This window comes from Numida meleagris, chromosome 1, assembly GCF_002078875.1.
Source record: "Numida meleagris isolate 19003 breed g44 Domestic line chromosome 1, NumMel1.0, whole genome shotgun sequence".
NCBI lineage: Eukaryota > Metazoa > Chordata > Aves > Galliformes > Numididae > Numida > Numida meleagris.
The window spans coordinates 13,044,922-13,062,358 of record NC_034409.1 but is presented as its reverse complement, the minus strand read 5'-3'; the positions used below and the strand labels follow the sequence as shown (position 1 = coordinate 13,062,358).

The 17,437-nt window shown below is 40.3% G+C and overlaps 1 protein-coding gene across 2 annotated transcripts in view; it reads left to right on the top strand.

Moving 5' to 3' along the window:
* The window catches only part of RELN (reelin), a 272,240-nt gene that overhangs the window by 30,338 nt on the left and 224,465 nt on the right, over positions 1-17,437 (top strand). For both annotated transcript variants that reach the window (XM_021384542.1, XM_021384541.1), the window contains exon 2: positions 12,555-12,665. In XM_021384542.1, the coding sequence (XP_021240217.1) occupies positions 12,555-12,665 (111 nt within the window). The remainder of the gene's footprint in view (positions 1-12,554; positions 12,666-17,437) is intronic.

Genomic DNA, 17,437 nt, shown 5'->3' with positions numbered 1-17,437 from the left:
AAGCTAAGTGTGGTCAAAGCAATCGTGGGAGCTTAGTAGCAAGGTGACAACATTATGTACCACACTGCCCAGGGCTCTCAAATATAAAGCTTGCTGTTACTGCAAAAATGGGGAGGACACAGTGAAAAACACTGCTGAGCACATGGGACAGGACTCTGGGAGTGAATCTCAAAACATATCACCTCAGTGCTGAGCATAAGTCAGAAAAAACAAAGTAAAATAAAATCTTCAGAGTGATGAGGAGAGCAATAAATGACATGCTCAGATTTTGGTGTTATGGGCAGATCTACTTGCCTAAAACTATGAGATGGGGGAGAGGGAACAACTGTCCAAGTCACGGGGAACTGAAGTTTCCTCAACTTAGGAAAAGAAATGGTTGAGGGAAATGTGAAAGATGTCCATAAATGTTAAATGCTGTTGGTAGAATGAAAATTTTGCCATTTTGCCATTCCTGAATTCGCAGGAATTTAAAGATCAGGAGTGTAAAAAATAAAGGGAAAAACATCTTCATGTATTACATAGCTAAATCATGGAGCTACTTCCTATCTGCAACTGTAAAAGTACAAATACAATTATTTAAATGGACAATTTGATGGTTCCTTGTCGACTCTGCTATGTTACAACCCACTTACCAGGGGATGGGAATGCACATGGAGGGGATGCGGGGCCTGTTCTCTGCTTGCCCCATTTATTGTACTCCTCACCAAGTACCTGCAGCCAGCTGGATGGGATCAGGACAGTGAGCTAGAAGGGATTTCTGGCCACTTAAGTGAGACAAATCATCTCCCTTAAAATAAAGATGCCATTTGTGATACCGTACAGTGTCCATACAGAAACCCTGCATGGGCAGATGGCCTGTGTTGTACTTGCTGCCTTTCTGTGTTCTCAGAGTGCCTCAAAGGCACCTCTCTTTACACAGATGAAGTGAATTCTGGCATCCTAGCTTGGTATTTCACACTGGCTAAAGATGCACTGATGTTTAGAACTTCTGCTCTGTAGAGTGTCTTCCAAAAACCTAGTGTTGGACAAAATTAAAAATGGCCAAGAGTTTTTGTGGATTTACAATCGCTGTCACATTTTCACTGGCATCAGACAATTGTTATTAAATATTATAATGTACCAATATAATGTTTCAGTATATTAGGACTTGCATAAATACTATTTACATGCTTTAAGAGTAGCAAAAAGGTCTTAAGAGGGTTATGTCTGAGGTCTTAATATGTTTCAAAGGCAGGTTAATGAAGTTCTAAAGCAAGGAAGAAACTGATGTTTTTTTGCTTTAAAATCCATAAGAATATGTAACTGGAGGAGACTATCTGTAGAGAATTTCTTTCAGGATGTTCAGGATAAGACAGAGCTCTGTCTTAGATTTATCTATGGCTACATTTTATACTACAGATGAGTATTTAAGAAAGAACACTGCATGTATATATTTTAATTTAAAGATATTTCCTAATTCTCCAGTGTCATTCAAACTCATGCACTTCCCTGTTATTTACTTATGATAATCATAATTTGTGTGTCTATAAGAGGATTTGTATTCTTTTAGCCTAAGGTAAACATGTTCAACAGCTTGGTTTTAGTTGGCGTGCCTCCTTAGCTAACATTAAGATGAAAATTCTTGCAAATGCTCAGACACCGCCGAGTTATAATAAATTCCCATTAGAAAAGAATACTTGCTCTCTTTCAAACAAACCTTAATTTTTTTTTAATGCTAATATTAGTTGCATATTGAACAGTTGGTTTTTCTTTTGAGAACGGCAGAATAAAGGGATTTACCAAACTCTTCTGAAAATCTGAATGCTGCAGTAATATTCAGACCTTTTAAATAATTTATTGAGTGCACAGCCAACAATATGAAATTTTCATGTGTGGGTATCAAACAGGCAACCTCACATAAACTTGAAAGGCATGAAAAATAAGGTTATGCTTCAAAACAAAGGTCAATATTCTCAAGCTTAGGTAAAAAAAAAAGGTAATCACAATAGTTTTTAATGTGTTCTTAAGAAATCCTTAAGTTGTCACATTTTGTAGAATCATGACAAAATTTGAATTCAGAACTTACTAAGGAGATAAGTGGTTGCTGAATAAGGGCACAAAACTCTTCCAACATAGACCTAGCATTTGTTATGCACAAGGTGTTATCTTTTCCAGAAGATGTATCTTGATTAGCATATTTGATTGGTTTTTGCCTACACAAACTGCACCAGCATCATTGGAGGTCTGTTGTTCCTATTCCCATGGACATAATTAGGTGTCAGTGAAGAATTGTCCTTCTGTTCCTTAATTCTTCTGAAAAACTAGTTGCACATTGAAAGCTGAAAGGAGAATTTAGAAACTGATTTATATTGTAAAATCATCAAGTCATTTTCAACATTTAAAGGACTCAAAGCCTTGGCTTTTAGTTGGCTGCTACAGAGAGGCTGCCTACTGCTGCTGGGATGATGCACCACCTCTGGCCACCTCTACTCTGGGAGCAGCTTGGGCTCAGCTCCTGACCACTGTCACCCTTTGTAGGCCAGGATGTCTAGGAATGACCCTGGTGATCTTCCCAGCTGCCACTGGAGCACTAGATAACAGAAATAATAGATTATGACTGGCAAAATAAATGTCACAATTATTTAAGTCCAACCATCACACACATACTCTTGCAATGTACGTGGCTGGCTGTTGTCATGCTACAAACTCTCATTTTAACATTTTGTTGACCAGAGGCGCATTTTAACAAAAAATATGATTGATTTTGTGTTAAACTAGAACTACACATGACCATCCTCATTAAGCCTTACAGCAAATAGTACTTAGACAATCGTTCTTGTTTTGGCTATAGCGTGTAGTATAGTTCAGTGTTTGCATTTTGACTGTTGCCAACTTCTGCCAGACACCATTTTTAGAGACATCATGGCTGATGTATGCTTTTGTGAAATGGATTTTGCTTCACATCCAGGTTATTGCTTTTACTGCCCTGACGCCATTAATGTTGTTCAGGGCTCTGTGAGTTATCAGATGGAGTACTGGCGTTTGCAGATATGCTTTCAAGCTCCTTAGTACTACAACAGTGCTTGCTCAGTTGCTAAGCATTGCCGATGTATTTGGCATAGCACCAGAGAGAAGATAAAGATAGTCATTGACTCTGGTGTCCTCGGGTGAGCTCTGGGCATAGGGATACTACTCAGGCTCTTCAGCTCCCACTCTTTTGGGCAATAGTTGGACATCTGAATAGATGTTGGGTAATTAAGTTACTCTCTGTGCGTGGCTCTCAGTGGGACTCATCTCAGTTGGGCATCTTCAGTGCTGGCGTCTAGAGCTGAGCTTTACAGTTTAGGCTCCCTTTACAGTTGGAGAGAAACAGGCATTTCTTGAGTGTGATTCATCTGGCCTGTTTTAGACATCTACATTAGGGTGAGATTTACAGGCTAAACAGGGTGACATAAATAGATGTGATGTTCTCAGGAGCTTTATATAGCAGTAGCACATATTCACTGGTCCACTGACTGAATCCTTGATCTCCTCCTCCTTAACAAGGCTGTCCCAACACGGGAATAGAAAACAAGCCTTTCTCTGTGCCAGCCAATGCTAATTTTTTCCCATGCAGCATGCAGTGTTTGCAACTCAGGGGCAGTGGTTGGACCACACTAACAGTAGGGTTTAATATGTTTTAGGATATTCAGTTGGTAAATTCAGGTTTGAATCCTCTTTCCTAATTGAGAGCCTTAATTACCCATCTGCTGGCTAGGAAGCAGGCTGCTCTGGCAGCAGCCAGCCTGATCCCTCCTGTCAGCTCTCTGGGCTGGTGTGCTTGCTTTTTCCATGCCAGTTGGAATGAAGCACCTCACTGCTCAGCCTGGCCACATTTCTGGTGGCTTTGGATATGGTCAGAAACAGTGACGGAAGTTTATCTGAGGGATTTTGATGCATGAGAACTCAGGCTGATTTTGGACTCACCTCTTTTAGATGCCTGTGGCTGTTCACAGGCCTCTTGGACTCTTGATTTCTGGAGAAATGCGGGCTCTGAAGCATCTCAGACATTTTAAAGAATTTGACCAATCCTTTATAGTTTAGGAATATAAGAATAAACTTTGCTCATTATTGCTGCTGGTGTCATTAGCACTGTCTTGCTAGGAACGCTCAAAAAGATGTTATAAGTTGTCAACGGTTTACGGGCGTTCGGCCCGGTTCCGTGACGAAGGGGACGGCGGATCCACGGGTCCACGCCCCGGGAAAAGGGAAAAAGGGAAAAGGGTAAGGAGATGGCCCTGAGAGCAAAGAACAGCGGCAACAATCTGAGGAGAAACAAACTAATTTACTAAATAAGATATCGGAATGCAAAACAACACACTATAATACAATATAATTACAATTTAAGCTGATAAATCCAATACAGAGAGAGAGAATGTCCCAAAATCAAGGTAGGCCTTACTCTACTACTGACAATAAGATAGCTGGAGAGCGAGGTGCTGCCAAGACGAGAGACGACGGAAAAAGGAACAAGGTCTTGTGATCTGCAAGTTTTTATAGTGCGAGCTTTTATCTTTTCCCTCCGGCTGGAAAATGGTAACAGAGGAGCAAAGTACCGTGGGGAATGTAGTAGTCCTTCTCTTCTGAGAACCAGGTACATTCACTACATGATGTTATGATGTGGAGTACCAATAACCGAAAATCATAAAACCATGACATAAGTGGTGTCTCTGCAGATAGTTCTTTCACAGGGCTGATAGTCTTCTCTGTGCATCGTTGACAAATGATGTCTGTGTATATCATATTACTGATATCTTGCCACACATCTGCAATCTATTTTCAGTTGTCTATTGCTTATTACCAATTTAGGGAAGGAATTGAGAGAAAGAAGTTTGATGGAACATTAGGAAGAACCATTGAAACCAGTGAAGTAATGCAAAGCATTACTTTAGTAATGCTTTACAAAGTTGTGATGTTAAGCTGTCTAGAGTAAGGTGCAAAACCAGTGCAATTTACTTCCCTCCTCCCCAGTCACTGATGAATCATTGCAGGTTAGAGGTGCTGCTCAGTTTGCCATCAGTCCACTGTCAAGGAAGGTTCACTGGGCTTCTGCTGTAAGCTCACTGTGCTGCAAGGGTCTCTAGAAAACCATTACATAAATGAGAGCACTTTCAGTTGTACAAGTTCTATCACTCACCTATGTTTGTGCATTTCACCATGCAAAAAATGTCTTTTTTTGCTTTCTCCCACCTACATGGGGATAATCAGAACCAGTATAAGTAAGAATCCCATGGCTTTTTCTGCTTTTGTTTTTGTGGGATGGGATGGAGCTCTGTGATTCACGCTGTCCTTAGGTATCTGTCTGGCATTTGTATTTGAAATTTCTATGTAACTGTGAGTAACTGGATTTGGGTTTCTTTTGAAGGCAAAGTATTTCTGTTGAGTAAAGGTTAGTTTAATGTCAACATATCTGTCACTGTCAATTAATTTAATTCCTTCATTTCTACTAATACAGTTCTGAGTACAATTAGCTGCATGAACTTTCTTAATTATCATAACAATGTACACTTCACTATTTATTTACAAATGCATTTATCAGCACACTGTTTGGAACGCACACCTCTAAAGCTCTACCTGAGTATGTACAGATTGCTTGTCACCGCAGTGTCTGAGCAGCGTGCTTTTAAATAAGGCATCTGAACTTGTTCTCTTCTTTTGAACCATTTCATCTGTAACTGAGATTTCAGACGGTGGCCTGGTATTTTAAGGATCTGGGCTCAGTGTTATCTGTGCCCTCTAAGGCCGTACTACGTGTTGGGTTGGGTTTACACTTGGGCCTGTGCTTGGTATCAAATGAATCACAGAATGGCTGAGGCTGGAAGGGGCCTCTGGGCTTTGTCTGGTCCAACCCCTGCTCCACCAGGGCCATGGTCTGAAAGAAGGAACCCACTTGAGCAGGGAGGGAAACTCTTCTGCAGCTTCTGCTCACTGCAGTGAGCTGCTGCCTTTTGCAGCCATGAGAACATGCAGTATCAGGTGTTCTGGTATGAGGTGGTAGCACATGGTATACCGGGTGTTTCCAAGGAGGTGTGACCATAGCTGTTGGTAAATGCTAGGCAGAGAGGTGTTGCTTAGGAGTGCTGGCTGGAGAAGGTGTGTTAGATTTGGTGTGCCTGTTGTCAACCTCCTGGCATGCCGTGTGCCTGGTGCCTACAGGAGTGCCATTGGTAGAGTTTAAGCAAATGTTGTATCTGCCAATGTGGCAGTAGAAATGAGATTTGGAGGGTGGAGTGTCCTGCTGTTCTCCTCGGTGAATCCTCCAGTTTGCCTAGGAGCTTGTTCTTCTTCATGTTTTGAGCTCTACAGGTGAGTCAGTGTCTGCATGCATGTGAGCTAGGGTGGTTGTATGCCCTCAGGTTGCTTTTGCACTGCTGACTGCTGCAGGGGTGTTAAGCTCTGCTTGGCTCTGCATGGACTGTGGCATTGGCAGCTTTTGCTGGATTTGATGTCAGTCTCATTTTCTTTTGTAGTCCCTGTCAAAGCTGTGGCATCTTGAAGGATGAGCAGCCTCTCTGAACAGAACTGTGGCGCACCTGACTTACATTACTTAGAGACTGATGTTTTTTTTTTTAAAAAAAAAAAAAAAAAAACAACCAAATGGCTTCAATATAGGTCATTTATTGTTTAAGAGGAATGTTTCCAACCGTGGCCCAGGTGTGCAATCATGCAATATTACAGTATTACAAGAAACTAGTTTTTACCTTTATAAGAACCTTATCCTTGCTTTCATGCAGGAAATTCTCATTTTGGGAAGCATGTTGTCTGCAGTGATCTCATTTCTCACAGCAAACTTGTTTTCTGTTTTCTTCATGAACTAGAAAATTGCAGTTTTATACATCATGCAGCAAAGTCTGTATGACTTCACTCTCATAAACAATGTATGGGGATACAAAGATTCTTATCTTTTTTGTGTGTGTGTTTGAACTCTGCTAAATCTTCACTCGTGCTGTTTTGTGTGTCTTATCTGCACTGTACATCTATTCCTTTTTAAACTTAGTGACTGTCATCAACAGGAGCTGCAAATTCAGTAGAATTTCTGTATATATCAGCCCTCTCAAGTGGCATTTATCTGATGCCAAAGACCAGCAATACTCAGTAAGACTAATCATGTATCTCCTGGGCTGATCCCCTTTGTCCACCTAGCAGTTTTTCTGCCTTTACAGTTTTGAAATACAGACAATTATCTAGTATTTATAGTATCAATCAAAATACAACCACATCTTAGGAGAGAAACTTGGCCCCTGAAGTGAACAGAAGGCAAATACGCAATTGCTTACACAGATTAATCTGTGTATACTATATATTATGTGTAGCATGTAACACTAAAAAGGCAGCAAACATGATGCTTGTAATAGCCTGCACTTCTTAGAAATACCTGAAAATGACGGCAGTTCAAACCCTGCTTTGTCTCTCCCATTGTGCTGCTCCCTCCACCTGTGGTGTATTTCCAGCAGCCTCTCTGCTGGCCCCCTTCCCCTGGCTGCTTCCAGAGCCATGTCAGCCCGTGGCATTGCCTCTGGCACTGCTGCTGCTGTCCCACAGGGCACCAAGTGTGGGGATCAGGCCGTGGGAAGTGAGGAGTCCTCAGAGGGGGAGCTGCCTCCTTTTTCCCCCAATGAAGTACCATCCCACTGCTCCCCAGAGGCAGGACCAGGCCTGCATGCTCACTTGGCTGGTCTGTGCGCCTCAGGGAGAGCACAGCAGCATGTATGTGCTGAGCGTTCAGGGGTCTGCGTTCAGCAGTCTCCTACAGCGTGTGTGTGGGTAGGAAGTTGGGCTGGGGCCCTCACTATTCTCAGAAATACCATTCTCTGAAAAGGCTGTATGGCTGCAGCCATCGTGCAGAAGAAAGGGCAAGGCATGGGAGCACCAGCGGATACATCTCTCCTGAGATACTGCTGTTTTCATGGAGCCATTTTCTTGGCTTTTGTAAAATAAACTGAAGTCATTCACCTAACACATGTGTTCCTAACCACATGATTCATGGACTGAAAAATTTTTTATCCATCATTAGAATCATAGAATATCTGAAGTTGGAAGGGGCCCATGAGGATCATCGAGTCCAACTCCTGGATCCACACAGCATCACCCAAAATTCAAAGCCTATGTCTGAGAGTGTTATCCAAACACTCCTTGAATTCCAGCAGCTCATGGCCGTGCCCAAAGCCCTGAGCAGCCTGTTCCATGCCCACCGCCCTCTGGGGCAGATCCTTTTCATTCAAGTGGTGTTCATGTGGTTCAGACTGTGGAGCAGCAAATAGCATAGTGGGCTGCCATTCTGGCTGTCATCGGTGTGAGAGTCGTTCATGCTTTGTATTTGTTGTATTTAATGGTTATTTGTGTCCTTGATCTCTTTGCTGAGTCACGTGTGAGTCTCTGGTACTGAACTTCTCCTCTGGTGCTCCCAGGCCACAGTTACAGATCCTGCCTGCTCCTTTCATTCACCTTCTCTGTGCTGCTTTGTTCAGTCATGGTTCCCTCTTACCCATCACTTCTCAGAACTTCTCCAAAAAGTCTTCCCTTATTCCCTGCACTGGTCCCATTGTCACCACCATCCCCATTCCAGTTCACATGCTGTCCTCCTGCCCTCAGATGTGCTTTTGTGTTTCCTGACTTTAAGTTATTGGGGATAGTGTTGGTCAAACTTTGGAGGTAACTTCAGTCTTGTGACATTTAGCACGTTTTCCAGCTTTTTGAAGAGTGAGATTCTGCTGAATTAGTATCTTCTCATTAGAAGGTTTAGATTTTTGGTTAAGATCTCTCTCTTTCCCACTTTCTTTCCAACCAGGAGACATCACTTTGTGCTTTAAAACGCTGATAAACTTCCCAGATCAAAACAGGGCTGGAGCTGAAAGCTCCAGGAAGCTCTCCTGCTCCAACAAGGCAGGGTGGCCAGGCTGAAAGATCTTTCACAGATTTTTTTTTCAGCATCTGTTAATCAGCACGCAAATCAGCAAGTGCTCTGAGAGTTCTAATGAGGACAGAATCACCAGAAATATTTAGATGCTAAAAATGAAAATGCCTCTGCTGAGCATGTGTGAACTCTGAATTTTGCTCTGTGTGTATAATTTGTCCTAACTTGGAGGACAGCTCTTGCACCAAGGCCATACCCTTTCAACATGTCACTTCCCTGCTTCGGGGAGAAGGAGCTGATTGAAATGAAGGACACTGCAATTTTTTCAGCTGGGGTAACACAACCTTTTCCTCTAACCTCATCTCAGAAATGAATGAAGTGTTTTGACTGAAGTTTCTTCTCCTTCAAATCATTAAATCAGTTTGAGGCAGACACCATTAAAAATAATTTCAAAAAAAAAGCTCAAAAGGATAAAATTGGCAAAGATCTCAGGATCTGAAAATAGAGCCTTATGACAGGAAATATCGGGCAACTGTTAAAGTAGCAGTTATCAGCACCACCTCCAATATTCGCAGCATGCTGTTGCCTCATCTGAGCCTTTGGAATATCATTCACAGGAAGATATTCTCAGTCTCCGTCACTGGTTATCTGAGGGCAGCCATTTCACAGAGCTGCTTCTGGAGACCTGTTTGGGGCTGCTGAAGCTGTGTGCCCGCGGGTGCTGCTGGGTGGGCAGGCGGCTGTGCCAGCCCTCTCTTGCTCACTGAGCACCCAGAGCCTGGTGCTCCTCCAGATATACCCCTCTAGATGTTGCCCAGGGTCCAGGTGGGTGCTGGCATTGCTCCTCACCTCCAAAGCACCGGATGTTTGGTGTTAACTGCATCTAGTGCAAGCTGGGGTAAAGGCAGAAATAACGCCTGGCAGAGGGGATCTCACAGGAATATTTCTGTTGATCTTGAAAGGGGAAACAGAGTGCCCTCAGTCAAGCCCTACTCCTGACATAAAGCCACAGTCCTGTTGCTGGGCTGTGCATTAGCACAGCTTTGCTGCTCTTGGTCATTAGCGCTTGGCATCGTGTGTGCTTTCTTTCATTTTATGGGAACCTGATGTATTTCACCACTGGATAGAGGAAAAAATCATCATTGAGATTGTCAAGATTAATTTTTTTCTTCTTGAAGAACTATGAAATTATTCTGAAATGTATGACACGTGTATAATAACAGCCTAGTGCTCTGTTTTTAAAAAATGTGCTAGAGGCATTGTGCGGTTTCCCAGAGGCTTAATGAGGGAGCCATACTGTGTTGGAAATTTTTCAACAATAAAAATTGACCTATTACATGCTCATGTAAAATGAGGGCTGACAATCACACGAATATGTCCAAAATCAAATACAGGCATTGTAAAATATCACTTCTTTCCCAGAGAGAAACTGGTCACCTGTTCCCAGTAGGGTTTTGCATTATATCCTATTCAGTAAAGAATAAGATGCTTCCCCATGGGGAAACAAAATGGCAGCAAAGTACTGGCCCAGTGCCCTTCTATGAATGCTTTTTGCTGACTGTTTTGCCAAGTCTTCAGAAATAATGGATAGGCATATTTTTTCAACATATGTTTTGTCTTTTTGTTGCTTTAAAAGCACAAAGGGAAGAGAAAAGATTCTGCACTATTCACCACTTCATCATCAAAGAAAGGAAGAATTCATTATTTGCTTGTTTGATTTTCTTCTTCTCTCCGTAATACTTCTTTCATTTTCTGAAAGTCTAGTTGCTTTTGCTGCTCTTTTAACATATACCTTAGAAGAGGCAACTTGGTAAAAAATTGAGCATATGGCTCTGAAACTGCTGTCTGCATTTGGGGAAATGTCTGTAATAAAACACTAAAATTTGGAGTCTTGGGAGGAAAAGGTGGGATTCGAGAATTATTCAGCATACCATCAAATAATAAAAGGAAGGAAGGTAATTAAATATAAAGAGTTAAAGAATAAATTAAGCGTGGTATTTATTGCTCCTTTGCTCAGAACAAATTAAGCCACTGTCAATGTTTGCGTGTTCTGTAAATATGTAGTACTCACAAACTGTGAAAACAAACTCACAGCACTGTGCTTCAGTTCCTCATCCTGTCACCAGTGTGTGATGCTCCAGAACATAAAACAGTATGAGGAGGGGGGAAACGTGATGTAGGGAGAGGTTGGAGTTTATCAGAAATGACTGTCCAGCACTGATCTCTGTGTGTTAAGAGAAAAAAAAGGATTAAAGTATGCAAGCAGAACCAGGATGGCAAATAAGGTTTTGATGCATCTTTGGTGTAGAAGGCTCCAAGTTATGGGACACTTCTTTATCAGGGAAATGTTTCTGTGTGGATCTCCTCGCACGTTCTTTGTCCTTGCTAATGTATATAGTTTAACAAAAAAAAAATCATATATGATAGGTGTTAGGTTGGCAATGCTGTTCATCCGTATTTAAATAAATGTAGGTAAAGATTTATAATAAATAATGTAGAAAAGGATGATTTTAGACAAAGGTCAGAAGAGAAAGAGAAAATGTATATAATTGTAAAGCTACCAAATCCATTTATTTTTTTGTAAATGTTCCTTGTTCTGATTTTCAGTTTAGAGGTAGATGACCTATGGTTAGAATGTAAAAAAACGTTCTAAGTAATTATGGACGGGAGATTATTACAATGCAAAGAAGGTTGTGTGCTGCTGAGGAAAGTCAGAGAAGTCATTCTGGCCATGGAGAATATTTTGTTAAAACCTGTCACTTAACAATTCAGATATTTCCAGGATAGAACTACTGAAGCTGGTAGTATGTGTACAGCTATATGAAATGAAAGATAGCAAGATAAAAATGTGAGAATTAGTGTTTACAAGAAATAAATAGGTATTGCAAGCACTGTCAGTTTTAACAAATATCCGAATTCTGTTGTAACTTGTACATATTATTTGGATTATTCCTTTACTGTTAATATATAAAAATTTCACTGAAATACACTCATGGGTTATTTAAATGCATATAATTTATAATGACTCAGCTTCTCAACTTATGCGTACAATACCATAATGCGTTTGATAACAATATCAGTATCAAGCCAATCCAATTTAATTGCTTTTACTATATTCTAATATCTTGACAATTGCTTACAACCCATATATTACAATGATGTTTTACTAACTTATTGTGCATTTAGTTTATATGTTATATTTAGCTTCTAATGTAGTTTTTGCTGGTAGCAAAGGGAGCTTCCCCAGCAGAGATGGCCACCACCACGCTTCAGATATTCAGATGCTGTTGTAATGCTCAATTTGTGCCTGATTCCTGCTGTAGATGATTACTGGTACATGACTTATGATTCATTTAGGAACAGAAGCTGACTCAAGCACCAATAAACGCCTGTTGTTTACCGCTAAAGCAGTCAATTTTCTTTAAGTAAACCCTGAGGAAGTTGCAAAAGTACATACTGAAATTTGGCACTCATAGCTCGAATGCTGAGCAAGTTGTTTGGGAAAATTACATGGGAAAGCCAATTTAAAGTCACTGAAGTGTCATAAGTATTGGGAGAAATAGGTTAATTTGCTGTACAAAAAGTGTAGCCGGGATCTAATTCAACAAAAAGAGTCTCCTCACAGTAAGATTTAACATACGACTTGTAATTAATTACACGTATTTTATTTCTCTTGTTTCAGTGACTATTTCGACAAGTACCTTCTTTGATGGCTTACTGGTGACTGGGCTCTACACCTCTACCAGTGTTCAGGCTTCCCAGAGCGTTGGTGGTTCCAGTGCTTTTGGATTTGGTAAGTCTGAAGTAATTTATGATCTGCAGCCAAAGCTTGGTCTTACAGAGGATATCAATAATAACACAATTACTGACACAACTTAATTTAGACTCAGTAATCAAGAATACATGAAAGTCAACTACAGTCAATGAGATAAGGATCAAAGGTGGCTTTTAAAGACTGTCACTCATATTTCTTCCTCTACTTTCTCCATCCTTGGTCAACTCTGGTACTAGGCTGACCAAATTATGCTAATTTTAAGAGAGAAAACTTCGACAGCTGGTGTGCACGGAACAGTCATTTCTAAATGGAGTGACATTAGGTATAAACTTAAGCATTTACCTCCAAGTGTCTAGTTGTTCTTGAACTGAAAAACTGATTTCTTTCTGATAATGTCAGTCTACCTTTTCCACTCACTTAACAATAGCATCTTCCTTAAAACCGGAATGCTGATCAATGTATTATATAACCAAATATTTTCCATGTGGGAAAAACAGAGTTACAGTACAAGAGGTAGGAAAGATTTTTGCAGAACTATTACACACTTCAAGTTCTGTTCAGTGGCAGAAGCCAGGCCAACTGCATTAAGGACAACTGCTTTGAAAACACTCTTCTAAATTTCTGCAAGTAATTTACCACTATATATTCTGCAGACAGGCTGTTATTTGATAGTTGTTTCTATTAGCCTCACAGAGCTGTTATCATCTGTGCTGAAGGAGGAAGGCAACGCCAATAGATCTAGTCTGCATGTTTTCACCTTCCACTTTAGTCTTCTTATCTGGATGATACCTTAGTGATACCCAGTAGTGATAATCCTTCATTGTAATTTTCTCTGTTACAATTCATATAAAACTTCTTAGGGCCTGAGCTTCATACATCAGACATACACTTGCTTGTAAATGAAATAGTGCAAAGTAAGTGAGCTCATGTTACAAGTAGCACATTATTTAAAACTGTGAGGAATAGCTTGAGAAGGGCTCTGCCCCTGTGAATGCAGCATTTAAATAAAAATCTTTCTTTTTTTTTTTCCACTAGCTCCTATGCTTGCATATATATTGAAAAAAAATGATCTGAAGGTTTCAAAAGAGCTTATGCTCTTGTGTGTGTCTTTGCAGTCACAGTAAGAAATAAACAGTGAAGGAAGGATGGCAACAGCTTTTGAATTTAAATTTCTATGCATGTTCAATCCATGATGTACTGATGGCTCCCAGCATGGAAAACTACACTCTGCAGTGAGAGCTGAGAAGGCTGGCCTCTTCCAAAAAACATTTAGCACACAAATGAGCTGCATTTTAAATAATTTGGTAGTTCAAAAGTTTACAATATTTTAAAATCTACAATTTGCAGTAGAAAGAGAGAGTAGTCTCCACAATATATAATGAATAGTTTAATATACTAATAGGTAGGAATGGCATTGTTTCATTTTCTGACAAAAACAGAAAGCACTTTTTCAGGAAAGCCTGGATCCATCTGTTCTGTCATCATTTCTAATTAGCAAAGAAGCTGCTCCTCCTTTCCAGCAAGTGATCGTGATGTTCAGGTTAGATACAGCTTACTGGAAATGAATTTTTTTTTAAAATGCTGTAAAGAACTGTGTAAGGTTCAGAAATCACAAATGAAAGATTTATGTGATTTAGCATAGAGTTGGTGGGTGAGCTAAGATGGGCTTTTAAAAGTATGAGGGTAGCAGTATTCTGAAATTGCGTTGATAGTAGCTGCTTACAGTGCAAGGAAGAATATTTTTTCTCCATTGCAATATTACCACTGAAATGCTCCTGTCCACATTACTCAGGAGGTCACATGAGATTATCATCACATTCCAGTCTCCCTCCACTCTATGAAGTCTTCCCAACGTACACAGATCTGTCCTTTTTTTTCCCCCATAAGTAGCTACAATTATCTTTCAGTTACCTTATTTAGGAAGTCACTTAGTGGGGACACAATCGCTCTCAGTTAACACAGTTAGTTAATCGCATCAAGAACCTTTGAAGAAAAATGATAAAATGTTAATAATAGCAAGTTTAATTACAAAGGTTAAGAATTCTTTCTTTTTTATTATATATTATGTAGCCGAAGAAAAAGTTCTTGGCTTCCTCTGGAGGATTACACTAACATGAAACTCCGTGAAATATTTATTTGGGAAACTTTCTAACAACTCTTTTAGGAGGAAGTGAGTCAGCTTTTGGGGATAAAACTTAAGATTTGTCTTATTTATTCATCTTTTGTCCCATGCTAAACCATTCTCTGGGTTCAGATAAAGATAAAACTGAAATTGTAAAGCTGAAACTGGAACCAGGATAAAGCATAAATGTATACCAGAAACCTCACCAGCCAAGCTGTGATGATCTTTAGCAAAGAAATGATCCTTAAATCTAACTCTTAAGAACAGTATTTCTGTCTACATATGATCCCTTTCATAAAATAAATATCCAAAATGACATCTCTCTGGTATTGTTTCCACTCTCGTGTCCTGATTAGTGGGGTGTGTATCTGTGACTCATTGCCACATCCATAAGTGTTGTCCTTAAGGCTTCATTCCTGCTCACCATCTCCCTCTTTTTTAAGCCATATCATCACTGATACCCTCAACATCATTCATATCCCAACTTTCCCTGAGACACATTTTGGACTCCTGAAGGATCTCTCCACCCGTGTGCTCCTCTCTTCTTATGCTTTTGAGTCTGAGGGCCCTTGATGGTGTTTTCCCTCTTTTCTACTGTGTGGGACATCTGGTAGCTGCACTGGGGGCTTACCAAGCAACCAAAGCTGCTCTCCCACATGGCTGGGATGTCCATATGTTCATTCTGGGGCTCTCACTGCCAGACTTCTTGCAAAAATATTATAGAGAAATAGGAAAGAGGAGTAATCAAAAACATGTTCGGAAGCTCCAAATGCAGTGGTCAGTTTTGATGAGAATGATGGCTTGCAAATGAGATTAAGGCTCAGTGGTGCTGGGGGTTGGTAGTTGGATCTAACCTGGATAAGTACAAGAATACAGCTGCGTTCCTCCAATACTATATGCACTTGAAAGCACGAGCACAGTATCATTTCTTCTACTAAAGGAGAAGATTACAGCATAATCCCTCTGCTGAGAACCTGAATTGGTCCTCATTACAGAAAATGTAAGCCTGTATAGTTTAGCCAAAATATACATCTAATTTTATGTAAAATCATAATTAATAATTACACCGATGTTTACATTTTAATAAGTGTAGAATTAACAAGTAATTTTATGATAGCAGTCATATATACATTAAACTTTTAAGCTAAATTTAAAAGGGCCTTTCACTGTATGCAGGTTCTGTGATTTGTGGTAGAGACAGTGGATTCAGAGTTCTCCCTGCTCTGGAAAGTGTTGCCACGGGCCTAATTGGCTAACAGAAAGATTTGGGCTTATTTTCTGCATAAGTTTACATAGTTTGTAAGTTACTATCTTTTAAAACAGATGTCTCCTATCTACGGCGAGGTCATAAACTGCTGATGAATTTTAGGTTTTGTTTAATTCTGTGGGCTACTTGTAAGAGTGTATGAGAGTGATGTTATCTGGAAACATTTTGGGGCCTGAACAAGGGAATTCCATGTGCTAGGAAACAAATAAACAACAATAGCATATGAAAGATCATTCTTTAAAATATTATCTTGCAGTTTTTCCTGTTTTGCTATTCTTTGCTTCTGTATTATGAAGGTCATCACAAATTCTGTAAGTAATACCTTGAGTCTCTGGAATTTTTTCTTGTTTTATTTTAATTTAAAAGAGTTACAAATATTCCTTAAAGTATGGTGAGCAATAAATTTCCTAGAAGAATGCCTGGGAAGAGCAATCATTAGAAATAATTTCTTGGCACTACATCCTATCTTATGCTCTTTTTCTTCTGAATTACTCTGTTGCCTTTTGACAGGATTAAGGCAGTCTTCAGGTAATCCTCTGACTGGTATTTTGGTTGCATACATGTTTGCAATGCAGACCAAAACCAAAAGCCCTTTAACATTTTGGCTGAAGAATCTTTGTGATTTGGTTCACTGGACATGTGTAGTCTTAGGGCAGATTTACTGTAAATGGGAGTCATTGGCAGTGTTGCCAATCTCACCCCTGGAGAAAGAAAGGCAAAGGGGTGCCTGAGTGGCTAAAGGGCACTTGCACTGCTGTCTCCAAGAGGGCATCGGGACGTGCTCTGGCTATGCCAATGGTATATTGGTCCAGAGCAGGCACTGGAGGTGTCAGAGGTGCCCATGCCCTCCTCCTGCTCCTGCACTGGGCACATGGTTTTGAGCCTCTAGAGGCTTGGTTTTGGCATCAGTTCATTGCCAAACACTGTTGTGTCTGGGTAATGTTTTGCTTTCAGGTTTTGACAGATAAAAGAAAATATCTCCCGCTAACATTATGAGATAGAAAAAGACCAACTGTTGGATTTTTCTTGTTAGGTGAGCCTACCAAACTGCTCCCTCCTGCTTAGTCTTTGCCTTTGTTTGCTTATTCACAGCTTTAAAAAGTAAGGAATAATCAGCAAATGCCAGTTCTTGAGAAGAAAATTTCAGTTACATACATACAACTGCTCTTGAAGTACACTTCTGTAACTTACTGAAATTGCTGTGGATCCCTAGTTTACTTTGTGACAAGCCAAATGGGCTCCCGGACCCTCGCTTCACACCGGAGATAGTTGCCAGAAACCAAACAGATGGTAAACTAGGAAGAAATGACCCTTGGCATTCTCATTAGAACAGTTGGGGAAGTTTTAATGGGCCCCTATTTGCCTCGTGCTATCTTATACCCTTTGAACTGCCACTTTTTT